Raw genomic sequence first — 14,214 nt, forward strand, 5'->3', positions numbered from 1 at the left:
TATGAACAAGCTTAAAGCACTTAAGCTAGCTAACGCATTTGTTTCTGATGCCGTCGTACATTTAACCAAACTTACGGCTAAGAACTCCGGATTCGCCATCCAAGCGCGCAGAGCGCTATGGCTTAAATCCTGGTCAGCTGACGTGACTTCTAAATCTAAATTGCTTAATATTCCTTTCAAAGGGCAGACCTTATTCGGGCCCGGCTTGAAAGAAATTATAGCTGACATTACGGGAGGTAAGGGCCATGCTCTACCTCAGGACAGGGCCAAATCAAAGGCCAAACAGTCTAATTTTCGTGCCTTTCGTAACTTCAAGGCAGGAGCAGCATCAACTTCCTCCGCTCCAAAACAGGAAGGAGCTGTTGCTCGTTACAGGCAGGGCTGGAAAGTTAACCAGTCCTGGAACAAGGGCAAGCAGGCCAAGAAACCTGCTGCTGCCCCCAAGACAGCATGAAGAGAGGGCCCCCTATCCGGAAACGGATCTAGTGGGGGGCAGACTTTCTCTCTTCGCCCAGGCTTGGGCAAGAGATGTCCAGGATCCCATATCTCAGGGATATCTCCTGGACTTCAAAACTTCTCCTCCACAAGGGAGATTTCATCTTTCAAGGTTATCAGCAAACCAAATAAAGAAAGAGGCGTTTCTACGCTGTGTACAAGACCTCTTACTAATGGGGGTGATCCACCCAGTTCCGCGGACGGAACACGGGCAAGGATTCTATTCAAATCTATTTGTGGTTCCCAAGAAAGAGGGAACCTTCAGACCAATCTTGGACTTAAAAATCCTAAACAAATTTCTAAGAGTTCCATCATTCAAAATGGAAACTATTCGAACCATCCTTCCCATGATCCAAGAGGGTCAGTACATGACCACAGTGGACTTAAAGGATGCCTACCTTCACATACCGATTCACAAGGATCATTATCGGTACCTAAGATTTGCTTTCCTAGACAGGCATTACCAGTTTGTAGCTCTTCCCTTCGGATTAGCTACGGCTCCAAGAATCTTTACAAAAGTTCTGGGCTCACTTCTGGCGGTACTAAGACCGCGAGGCATAGCGGTGACTCCGTACCTAGACGACATTCTGATACAAGCGTCAAGTTTTCAAACTGCCAAGTCTCATACAGAGATAGTTCTGGCATTTCTGAGGTCGCATGAGTGGAAGGTGAACGTGGAAAAGAGTTCTCTATTACCACTTACAAGGGTTCCCTTTCTAGGTGACTCTTAAAGATTCTGTAGAGATGAAAATTTACCTGACAGAGGCCAGGTTATCAAAACTTCTAAATGCTTGCCGTGTCCTTCATTCCATTCCACACCCGTCAGTAGCTCAGTGCATGGAAGTAATCGGCTTAATGGTAGCGGCAATGGACATAGTACCATTTGCGCGCCTGCATCTCAGACCACTGCAATTGTGCATGCTAAGTCAGTGGAACGGGGATTACTCAGATTTGTCCCCCCTACTAAATCTGGATCAAGAGACCAGAGATTCTCTTCTATGGTGGCTTTCTCGGCCACATCTGTCCAAGGGGATGACCTTTTGCAGGCCAGATTGGACGATTGTAACAACAGACGCCAGCCTTCTAGGCTGGGGCGCAGTCTGGAACTCCCTGAAAGCTCAGGGATTATGGACTCAGGAGGAGAAACTCCTCCCAATAAATATTCTGGAATTAAGAGCAATATTCAATGCTCTCCTAGCTTGGCCTCAGTTAGCAACTCTGAGGTTCATCAGATTTCAGTCGGACAACATCACGACTGTGGCTTACATCAACCATCAAGGGGGAACCAGAAGTTCCCTAGCGATGTTGGAAGTCTCAAAGATAATTCGCTGGGCAGAGTCTCACTCTTGCCACCTGTCAGCGATTTACATCCCAGGCGTGGAGAACTGGGAGGCGGATTTTCTAAGTCGCCAGACTTTTCATCCGGGGGAGTGGGAACTTCATCCGGAGGTCTTTGCTCAACTGATTCATCGTTGGGGCAAACCAGATCTGGATCTCATGGCGTCTCGCCAGAACGCCAAGCTTCCTTGTTACGGATCCAGGTCCAGGGACCCGGGAGCGGTGCTGATAGATGCCCTGACAGCCCCTTGGGTCTTCAACATGGCTTATGTCTTTCCACCATTCCCGATGCTTCCTCGTTTGATTGCCAAGATCAAACAGGAGAGAGCTTCGGTGATTCTGATAGCGCCTGCGTGGCCACGCAGGACCTGGTATGCAGACCTAGTGGACATGTCGTCCTGTCCACCGTGGTCTCTGCCTCTGAGACAGGACCTTCTAATTCAGGGTCCTTTCAACCATCCAAATCTAATTTCTCTGAGGCTGACTGAATGGAGATTGAACGCTTGATTCTATCAAAGCGTGGCTTCTCGGAGTCGTTTATTGATACCTTAATACAGGCTAGGAAGCCTGTTACCAGAAAAATTTACCATAAGATATGGCGTAAATATTTATATTGGTGCGAATCCAAGAGTTACTCATGGAGTAAGGTTAGGATTCCTAGGATATTGTCCTTTCTACAAGAGGGTTTAGAAAAAGGCTTATCTGCTAGTTCGTTAAAGGGACAGATTTCTGCTCTGTCTATTCTTCTACACAAATGTCTGGCTGAAGTTCCAGACGTTCAGGCTTTTTGTCAGGCTTTAACTAGGATTAAGCCTGTGTTTAAGACTGTTGCTCCGCCGTGGAGCTTAAACTTAGTTCTTAATGTTCTTCAAGGCGTTCCATTTGAACCCCTTCATTCCATTGATATCAAGCTGTTATCCTGGAAGGTTCTGTTTTTGATGGCTATTTCCTCGGCTCGAAGAGTCTCTGAGTTATCTGCCTTACATTGTGATTCTCCTTATCTGATTTTTCATTCAGACAAGGTAGTTCTGCGTACTAAACCTGGGTTCTTACCTAAGGTAGTTACTAACAGGAATATCAATCAAGAGATTGTTGTTCCATCACTGTGTCCTAACCCTTCTTCAAAGAAGGAACGACTTTTGCATAATCTGGACGTAGTCCGTGCCCTGAAGTTCTATTTGCAGGCAACTAAAGATTTTCGTCAAACTTCTTCCCTGTTTGTCGTTTACTCTGGACAGAGAAGAGGTCAAAAGGCTTCGGCTACCTCTCTCTCTTTTTGGCTTCTTAGCATAATACGTTTAGCCTATGAGACTGCTGGACAGCAGCCTCCTGAAAGGATTACAGCTCATTCTACTAGAGCTGTGGCTTCCACCTGGGCCTTTAAAAATGAGGCCTCTGTTGAACAGATTTGCAAGGCTGCGACTTGGTCTTCGCTTCACACCTTTTCAAAATTTTACAAATTTGACACTTTTGCTTCTTCGGAGGCTATTTTTGGGAGAAAGGTACTTCAGGCAGTGGTTCCTTCTGTTTAATGTTCCTGCCTTGTCCCTCCCTTCATCTGTGTACTTTAGCTTTGGTATTGGTATTCCATAAGTAATGGATGACCCGTGGACTGACTACACTTAACAAGAGAAAACATAATTTATGCTTACCTGATAAATTTATTTCTCTTGTAGTGTAGTCAGTCCACGGCCCGCCCTGTCTTTAAGGCAGATCTAAATTTTAATTAAACTCCAGTCACCACTGCACCCTATGGTTTCTCCTTTCTCGTCTGCTTTGGTCGAATGACTGAATGTGACATGTGAGGGGAGGAGCTATATAGCAGCTCTGCTTGGGTGATCCTCTTGCAGCTTCCTGTTAGGAAGAGATATATTCCATAAGTAATGGATGACCCGTGGACTGACTACACTACAAGAGAAATAAATTTATCAGGTAAGCATAAATTATGTTTTTTTGATTTTTCATCAGGATAAGGCAGTTTTGCTGACTTCTTTTCAATTTTTACCTAAGGTTGTGAATTCTAACAACATTAGTAGAGAAATTGTTGTCCCTTCTTTATGTCCTAATCCTAAGAATTCTTTGGAGAGATCCTTACATTCTTTAGATGTGGTAAGAGCTTTGAAATATTATGTGGAAGCTACTAAAAATTTCAGGAAGACTTCCAGTCTATTTGTTTTATTTTCTGGTCCTAGGAAAGGTCAGAAGGCTTCTGCTATTTCCTTGGCTTCTTGGTTGAAACTTTTGATTCATCAAGCTTATTTGGAGTCGGGTCAGGCCCCACCTCAGAGAATTACAGCTCATTCTACTAGATCGGTCTCCACTTCGTGGGCTTTTAAGAATGAAGCTTCAGTTGATCAGATTTGCAAAGCGGCAACTTGGTCCTCTTTGCATACTTTTACTAAATTCTACCGTTTTGATGTATTTGCTTCTTCGGAAGCAGTTTTTGGTAGAAAAGTTCTTCAGGCAGCTGTTTCAGTTTGATTCTTCTGCTTTTGATTTATGTTTTTTTCTTTCAAAAATGAAAATAAACTTATTTTTTTGGGTTGTGGATTAATTTTTTCAGCGGAATATGGCTGTTTTTATTTTAATTCCCTCCCTCTCTATTGACTCTTGAGTGGAAGATCCACATCTTGGGTATTGATATCCCATATGTCACTAGCTCATGGACTCTTGCCAATTACATGAAAGAAAACATAATTTATGTAAGAACTTACCTGATAAATTAATTTCTTTCATATTGGCAAGAGTCCATGAGGCCCACCCTTTTTATGGTGGTTATGATTTTTTGTATAAAGCACAATTATTTCCAAATTTCCTTTGTTGATGCTTTCTACTCCTTTCTTATCACCCCACTGCTTAGCTATTCATTAAACTGAATTGTGGGTGTGGTGAGGGGTGTATTTATAGGCATTTTGAGGTTTGGGAAACTTTGCCCCTCCTGGTAGGATTGTATATCCCATATGTCACTAGCTCATGGACTCTTGCCAATATGCAGCTCAGCTATGTTGGGCAGCTCAGCTATGTATGTCATTGCAATCTTTCTCAAAATTAAATTGTATTAATACATTTTGCTGTTGTTCATAATAATGCCATATTTTTATATTATATTCATGTTTTTAGTCTATTATACCCTCCCTTATGATGATGCACAGTTTTTTTTATTCTGAACCAGTGGCAATTAATTATTTCCTGCTTGATATGCAGTGGTGAGGGACAAGACACAAAGGCTAAAACTTTCTGGCACAACTACTGCATCTTATCTTATCCTCAGCCTTTTCATATTGATAGCTAGTGGTAGATGGAAGTGTGCAGGATTCAGCGATTTCTTCTGTTCAATTATTTGTTTAAAGTGTCTGCTTATATTTCAAGTGTTGACTATTAATCCACTGTAACTGAATCATCTGCTTCATGTGTTAAAAATGGCATGTTCTATCAAATTAGACAATGTGTGTGTGTTTTTTTTATTAGTATGACCCTTTAATATATCACTGTAGATGAGGTTTCTACATAATAATAATTAAGACTTTATACATAAACTGGTATATGGAGAAATCAGAGGATTTTATTGTCTAAAGCTAACCTATTATATTTTTCATGCAGATTATGTTCCAATAGGACCTCGGTTTTCCAACTTGGTCTTGCAGGCTCTGCTTGTTCTCCTTAAAAAGGCTCCTCCCCAGGTAGGAGAACACCATGATTTGTTTTTTCACACTTTAAACATTAACTGTCCATTTAAATTTAAGAAAGAACAAAACATAAAATGTCATATTTATCAAAGCAAAATAAAAAAAATCCTACTGCATGTTTAATAATCCTTACTTCATGTCCGATCAAAAGAGAGAGTGCTTGGCAATTAAGTATAGTCTCCCGGGATTGTTGGAAGGTTAGAACTTATTGTGGACATTGTCTTCATCATCACATCTAGATACCTATTAAAGTTCCTACTTTTGATAAGTTTCAAATTTGTGCTTTTACCCAAAGGGTATACTTTATAATATTTAAAATTGATATATAAAAACAAATATAGGAGTCGCTTAGCACCATTTACACCACTAATCATCCATATACACCTTCCTGAACCTTGATGAGGGTCCAGTCATAAAGATAACTTTTCATTTTATTTTTATTTTTCTATCTGCATCTTAGACGCGAGCCTCGCAGGATATATACACATTTTGTGTTCTCCATATCTTACATAAGAGTACTGTTAGATGAAGAGTTATAAGGGGCAATAGGAATCTGTCACAAACTTTATGGCTGTTTGGGGACAGAGGAGGTGCTAAGGATTTTTTCAATTAAGTGTTTAATGTTTCTTTAAGAACCGTAAATACATTTCATGGACCTCCCACTAATAATGAGTGGCACTATTTTGGGACCTGTTTTTTGCAACAGGTATCTAAAAGAGGCCAGCTCCACATGTGCAAACACATCAGCACTGGAATACAGTGAAAGCTAGATTTCAACATGGCAGCACCCTTGATCAGGGAAGAGGGAAATAATCTTAATGCTATACTTAGAACATGTATTTAGTGTTTAATGTCCATTTAAAGGGGCAGTATACGCCAATTTTCATTTAAGTGCATGTAATAGACAATACTATAAAGAATAATATGCACAGGTACTGATATAAAAAATCAAGTGTAAAACCTTTTAAAAACGTATTTAGAAGCTTCCAATTTAGCACTGTTAATGAAATAAGCCTGGGACACCCACTGAAAGGGGCTGAGGGCAGAACCTCCCCCTCCTCTGCATATGAAAAGATCCATTATCCAGACAGAAGCAGTCTGATGTCTGTATACATCAGTATACATCTTAAATTTTGGGGCTTAGTTAGGAGTCTTAAAATCAGCACAATGTTATTTAAAAATAACTACATTTTTACTAAAACACTGGCAGATGGGCTATATAAATGGATCATCTACAAAACATTTATGCAAAGAAAAATCTAGTGTATAATCTTTTTTATTTTGAATCATTTGATGCTGCTCCCCACCCCATGTCTTTTCAGATTTGCAATCTCTGGATTGTAAATATCATTTTGTAAGATCTTTTTTTAATTATTTTATGATTGGTCTTCAATTAGCTCACCTTTCAAAATATTTTATCAAGATAGGTTGCAATTATAGTTTTGGGTAGCTATGTTGTGAATACAAACATCAGTAAGCATATTGTAAGATCCTGGTATGCTATTGGGATGATGATCATCAAAACTTTGAACTGTAGACTAGAGGGGATGGTGTCTTGTGGAGGGAAGAGGACTCTAATGTGTGTGTGTTAACCTTGTCTGATCATGAAGATATTTTTTATTGAAAATTTAATTTTCCTTTATAATGGTTTTAATTTCTTTCATTTTCTAGACTCTCATACCAAGGTCATGTTGGCATTCTATGATTGTATTAAAGGGACAGTAAAGTAAAAAAAATATTTCATGATTTAAATAGGGCATGTCATTTTAAACAACTTTCCAAATTACTTTTATTACCAATTTTGCTTTGTTCTCTTGGTATTCTTAGTTGCAAGTTAAATCTAGGAGGTTCATGTGCTAATTTCTTAGACCTAGAAGACTGCCTCTAATCTGAAAGCATTTCAACAGTTTTTCACCACTAGAGGGCGTTAGTTCATGTGTTTCATATAGATAACATTGAGCTCAGGCACGTGAAGCTCCTAGGAGTCGGCACTGATTGGCTAAAAATGCAAGTTTGTCAAAAGAACTGAAATAAGGGGGCAGTTTGCAGAGCCATAGAGGTTATCACAAAGGTAAAAAGTATATTATTATAACTGTGTTGGTTATGCAAAATTGGGGAATCGGTAATAAAGGGTATTATCTACCTTTTTTAAACAACAAAAATTTGTGTTTTTACTGTCCCTTTAAGTATAATCATGAGCCTTTCTGTGAATGAATATTACATTATCTTTCTTTTGAGCTTTTTATCCTTTAACTTTGCAACATGACTTTATGCTGTGAGATTCAATGTCACACTTTTCTGTTGAATGCTTACACCAAGGTATCCCTCATAATACCTGTACAGATTACTAACCTTTAGTATTTGATATCCCCTACATTTAGGGCCGTAAGCTTCTGATTATTGGCACCACCAGCCGTAAAGATGTCCTGCAAGAAATGGAAATGCTTGATGCCTTCAGCACCACTATTCATGTACCAAACATCTGCACAGTTCAACACCTTATGGAGGCTCTAGAGGTGAGAATATCATAGTAATTTATAGAAGTATGTCTTATGTTGTTACAGCTAGAAATAAATTGCTGAAAATACACTATATGGCCAAAGGTATGTAGACACTTGATCATTACACCTATATGAGGTTGTTGGACATCCCATTCCAAAACCCTGGGCTATAAAAGCTGCAACTCTTATGGGATGCTATCCACAAGATTTTGGAGTGTTTCTGTGGGAATTTGTGCTCATTCCGCCAAAAGCGCATTTGTGAGGTCAGGCATTGATGTTGGACAAGAAGGTTTGGCTCCTAATCAACATTCCGATTCAACCCAAATGTGTGTTCAGTGGGGTTGAGGTCAGGGCTCTGTGCAGGCTACTTAAGGTTATTTAGACCAAACTCATCAAACCATGTCTACATGGACCTCACTTTGTGCATAGGGGCACAGTCATGTTGCAACAGAAAATGGCCTTACCCAAACTCTTGCCACAAAGTTGAAAGCACCCAATTTTCTGAAATGTCTTTGTATCCTATAATAATAAGATGGCCCTGAACTGGAATTAAGGACCCTAGCCAAAAAAGTACAGTCCCAGACCATTATCTCTCCTCTACAAACTTTACAGTAGGCACTATGCATCCCCCACACTCTGATTCTTCCATCCTACTTACAGATAGTGAACCGTGATTCATCATTCCAGAGAACACATTCAACTGCTCCAGAATGCAGTGGCAGCATGCTTTACACCTCTCCAGCTTGCACATGTTGATGTGTGGCTTATGTGCATGTGCTTTGCTGTGGAAACCCAATTTATGAAGCTACCAACACAAAGTTATTGTGCTTATGTTGCTTCCAGAGGCAGTTTGGAACTCTATAGTGAGTGATGCAACAGATAATAGGGGGGATTTACACACTACACGCTTTGACACTTCGCTACCCTGCTCTGTGAGTTTTCTTTGTCTGCCAATTTATGGCTGGGCTGTTGTTGCTGCTAGACACTTCTACTTCAAAATAATAGCTCTTACACATCTAGTAGGGCAGTCATTTCACAAACTGACTGACAAAGTTGGCATCCTGTAAAAGTGCCATGTTTAAAGTCATTCAGCTTTTCATTATGACCCATTTTACTGTCAATGTTTGTCTATAGAGATTTCATGGGTATGTGCTTGATTTTATGCACCTGTTAGCAATGTGTGTTGCTGAACTCAGTAATTAGTAGTTGTGTCTACATACGTTTAGCCATATAGTGTACTGCTAAATGACATTTAATAACTTAAAGCCAACTTTGCTGTATAAATTAGCTTTTGGACAGCTGTCTTATAGAGTCTGTTCCTCAACACAACAAAGCACAGTGCTGCTGACCTATAAAAATGTTGTTGACTGGGATTTTCAGTCTTTGTTCACTCCTTTTTGTCACCAAAAATAACACTTTTCATAATTCACTAGTACTTTATGTGCACAAATATTAATTGCCATGAATACACTTATAACAAGGGCTGAGACAACGCATTTCTCGGTCATGAGTACACTTTTCATCCAAAGTGTGAACAAGCCATGATCCTAAATGTTGACTGCTTCAGTGCAGAAAACAACAAGGGTTCATCCACCTTTTTGCTGTGTCGGGAGGAGGCCACTGTTTGTCCATTTGTAAGCATATCCCTCAATGCTTTGGATGTTGAGATCTCATAACATGGTGCATGATGATGTAACGTGCAGGCAAGAGCCATATAGGTGGCAAGATCCACAAGCTGTTAGGTATGGGGATATACATTCCTACCAGGAGGAGGTTAAAGTTTCCCAAACCTCAAAAGCCTATAAATACCCGACCTCTCACACATACCTGTTTTTAAACTTTGCCTCCTTAGGAGGTGGTTAAATCATTATGATGTGCTTGTTTTCTTCAGTGAAAGGCGCTTCAGAGCATATTGAAGCCCGTTTCTCCTCAGAGTACAGTACTTGTCAGAGGGAAGTGATGGGAGTACTGCCTCATGACACCATGTTTTCCCCTCAAGCAAAATCTTGTCATGGGTTCTCAATAAATTTGGTCACAGTGATTCACCTTCTGCCTCCTTTTACAGTGCAAAGTTATACTCCTATTCTATTACCTCTGCTGATATGTTTCAGTATTGGTTTGGCTGTCTGCTATCTGTGGACCAGTGTCTAGGGGTAAGTATATTTAAATTAATTTATCACACACTTACAGCTATGGATTGGGCACTTTTTATGAAGTTATCCCTATGTATTACAATATATAAGAGCCCTGGGACAGACACTATATTCCCCTCTATAAATCTTATAATTTTTCAGTATAAGTATGTCTAGGCTATTTTATTAGTGATCTAGGGTTGATTTTTTTTAATGGCAGCTCAGACAGTTTGATGGCAACCTTAATATACTCTAGTAAAATCTGTATTGTTTTTTTACTTGACGCATATTATAACAGGACCTCTGCTTTCATGTAGTTTTATTTCTGCTTGAGCGTGAACACCATGACGCGTTTTTAAATGATCAACATCCGCATCATTGTGTCATGTAGTTTGGCGTGCAAATTTTAGTTATTACATTGCATCCTTTGTTTATTCAACATAATAATCACAAGGCGATCCTTTTAAAATTATCTATCTTATTATAGACTTTATGGAGCACTATTAAGACTTCGGGGGGGGGGGTTTATAAATAAGAGGCAATTTTTCTCATTCCTCAAAAGCTTGCTCTTAAAAAATGAATTTTAAATGCAGGCAATTGCCTGTCTTAAAGGGACATGAACCCCCAACATTTTCTTTCATTATTTTGATAGATAATACAATTTTCTCATTCACTTCTATTATATAATTTGTTTAATTTTCTTGGTATCATTTGTTGAAGGAGCAGCAATGCACTACTGGTTTCTAACTGAACACATGGGTGAGCCAATGACAATATGTATATATATATATATGCAGCCACCAATCAGCAGCTAGAACCTAGGTTCTTTGCTGCTCCTGAACTTCCCTAGATAAACCTTTCAGCAAAGGATAACAAGAGAATGAAGCAAATTAAATAGAAGTAAATTGGAAAGTTGTTTAAAATTGTATTCTCTATGTAAATCATGAAATAAAATTTTTGGGTTTCATGTCCCTTTAATGACAACCAACAAAATAGGGTATTGTAAAGCGACATAAACAATAGTTAAAAACATTTAAAAAAAACAACGTTGATCAAATGTTAATTTACCTTTTTTGTTTTAACATATTTTGCATTGGGAAGTCTCCTACAGCCCAAGTCAACACCAAAATTATTGTTGTTTAAAAAGATAGATAACGCCTTTAATATCCATTCCCCAGCTTTGCACAACGAACATTGTTATTTTAATATACTTTATAACATTTAAACCGCTAAATTTCTGCCTGTTTGTAAGCCACTACAGACAGCCTCTTATCGCATGCTTTTTTTATTAGCTTTTCACAACCGGATACTGCTAGTTCATGTGGGCCATCTAGATAACATTGTGCTCACACCGGTGGGTTGTGGATGACATTGCACTAATTGGCTAAAATGCAAGTCAATAGATAATAAATAAATAGCCATGTGATCAGGGGGCTGTCAGAAGAGGCTTAGATACAAGGTAATCACAGAGGTAAAAGTATATTAATATAACCGTGTTAGTTATGCAAAACAGGGGAATGGGTGATAAAGGCATTATCTTTTGACTGTCCCTTTAATCTCTCTCTACAGTTTTCAAACTGTCAGCACTGTTATTAGCACCACCTGTCAGATGTACCTATTATATTTTTATCTGCCCTTCTTGTATCCCGGAGTAGTGCAATACTGAACTAGGCTGTATTTACAGCCAAGCCTGTAGAATTAGCAGCACATGTCTGTCTTCTCCAGATTACCTCTTTAGCTCCTTGGGAACAGCTGTTTCTACAATCATGTTGCTGATAACTAGTTTTTTGCTTTTCAAAACCCTTAAAAACTCTCTTATAAATGGTCTTATTTTGGCTATTTTGCTGAAGACTCAATGGAGACCATTCTGTGGCAAATTGTTGACACCGTAAGTTAATAAACATACTTTGTCAGCTACTGAAACCTCACGTGCTTTGACATTGCTGACAGGGATGCTATGGCTGCAACAGATGAATGCGACCCAGGTTTGTTAAAGATCATTGACCATTGGAAAGTTTATCTCCATTAAACTCGGTACAGGTTATTCTTATTCTTAGGATAGTCTCTCTGAGGCTCAAGTTCCTGCTGCTGTGGCAGAGTATGTGTCCTTTATTTTATGCTTGTGCATATTCATAGAGGATAGTCCTGCTACACTCAAGCAACCTGTTAAAAAATGTAACAAGCCTCTCAAGGCAGCTCCCAAGCAGCCATCCTCTTTTTCCCATGCCTGGTTCAGTTTCTGAAATTATGGCAGAAGCCAGGTATTCCAAGTTTAAATCTATTTCCTCTCCTTTCTGTTACTACACAAATTTAGGAAACTATTTATAATTTGACCAGGCATACCACTCTTCCTTTGGAGGATAGTTCCTCTTTAAACAATCCTTTAGATAGAAAACTTGCAGGTTTTCATAGGCGATCCTTGCAGCTTGCATGTTTTATGGTTCGACCTGCTGTCAGTGTTACCTGCATAGCTGCTTCTTCAGCTATTTGGTGTGAGAACCTGTCGGAACTTGTGTCTGGGGAAACCACTTTAGATGAGATTCAGGATCAGATTAATTTCCTGAGAACAGCAAATTCCTTTATTTGTGATGCAGCAGGGAAAATGATTTGCATTAATTCTATGGATGCTGCATTATCTTTTAGCTAGATGAACTTTGGTTTGCTTATACAGTATTTAAACACAGATTGATTTCTCTCCCATACCAAGGTAAATCTGTGTTTGGGCCTGGACTGGATGCTATTATTGCAACAGTCACTGGGGGTAAGGGAGCTTTTCTGCTCCAGGATAAGAAGTCTAATGGTAAGCTTAAAGGGACAGTCAACACCAGAATGTTTGTTGTTTAAAAAGATAGATAATCCCTTTATTACCCATTCCCCTGTTTTGCATAACCAACACTGTTATATTAATATACTTTTTACCTCTGTGATTAATTTGTATCTAAGCATCTGCTGACAGCCCCCTGATCACATGACATTTTATTTATTATCTATTGACTTTCATTTTAGCCAATTAGTGCAGTGTCTGCCTCAAGCCACAGGCGTGATCACAATGTTATCTATATGGCTCACGTGAACTAGCTCTCCCCTGTTGTGAAAAGCAAATAAAAAAACATGTGTTAAGAGGCGGCCTTCAAGGGCTTAGAAATTATCATATGAGCCATCCTCGGTTTAGCTTGCAACTAAGAATACAAAGAAAACAAAGCAAAATTGGTGATAAAAGTAAATTGGAAAGTTGTTTAAAATTACATGCCCTATCTTAATCATGCAAGTTATTTTTTTGGACTTGACTGTCCCTTTAAGTCTGCAGGGTGTTTTCATTTCTTTTGGCAGTCTAAGGCTCAGATTTATGGCTACTCCAAATTTTACTGGAAGTCTAACTCTTCTTGGTCCAAAAACAAACAGTCCAAGTCTACCCCAGACCGCATGATGGTGCGGCCCCATACCAGACCAGTTTCTGTTTGGTGGCAGATTGAGTATCTTTCTGGAGGCTTGATAGAGATCTGTTCAGGATCCTGTGTATTACAAATTATTTCCCAGGGCTGTTGAATAAGTTTCAGTTTATGGCCTCCACTGTGGAGATTCTTTCTGTCTTGAGTGCCTTGAGATCCTTTAAAGGCTCAAGCTTTCTTGGCTTGTATAATAGATTTAGGGTTGATCTGAGTGATTTCTCCAGTTACAACTTCAGATTTAAACAGTGATTTTGTTCAAATCTCTTTATAGTACCTAACAAAGAAGGTACTTTTTGGCCTATTTTGGATCTCAAAGTATTGAACAAATTTCTGAAAGCTACTACTTTCGAGATGGAGGCGATTAACACTTTACTTCCTTTAGTGTAGGAGGGTCAGTTTATGTCTAACATAGACTTAAAAGATGCTTATTTGCATATCCATATTCACATGGATCATGTCAAATTCCTGAGACTTGCTTTTTTAGACCAGCATTATCAGTTTGTGGCCCTCCCTTTCAATCTGCCTACAACTCTAAGAGTGTTTACAGAAGTGCTGAGAGTTTTGTTGTCTGCAGTTCAAGTTCAAGAAATTTCTGTAATTTCTTCTTTTAGAA

General features: G+C 39.2%; 1 protein-coding gene across 1 annotated transcript in view; it reads left to right on the forward strand.

Moving 5' to 3' along the window:
- The window catches only part of NSF (N-ethylmaleimide sensitive factor, vesicle fusing ATPase), a 303,795-nt gene that overhangs the window by 244,393 nt on the left and 45,188 nt on the right, over window positions 1–14,214 (forward strand). Inside the window, exons 17-18 of the mRNA XM_053699733.1 lie at window positions 5,434–5,513; window positions 7,901–8,035. Of these exons, the coding sequence (XP_053555708.1) occupies window positions 5,434–5,513; window positions 7,901–8,035 (215 nt within the window). The remainder of the gene's footprint in view (window positions 1–5,433; window positions 5,514–7,900; window positions 8,036–14,214) is intronic.

This window comes from Bombina bombina, chromosome 1, assembly GCF_027579735.1.
Source record: "Bombina bombina isolate aBomBom1 chromosome 1, aBomBom1.pri, whole genome shotgun sequence".
NCBI lineage: Eukaryota > Metazoa > Chordata > Amphibia > Anura > Bombinatoridae > Bombina > Bombina bombina.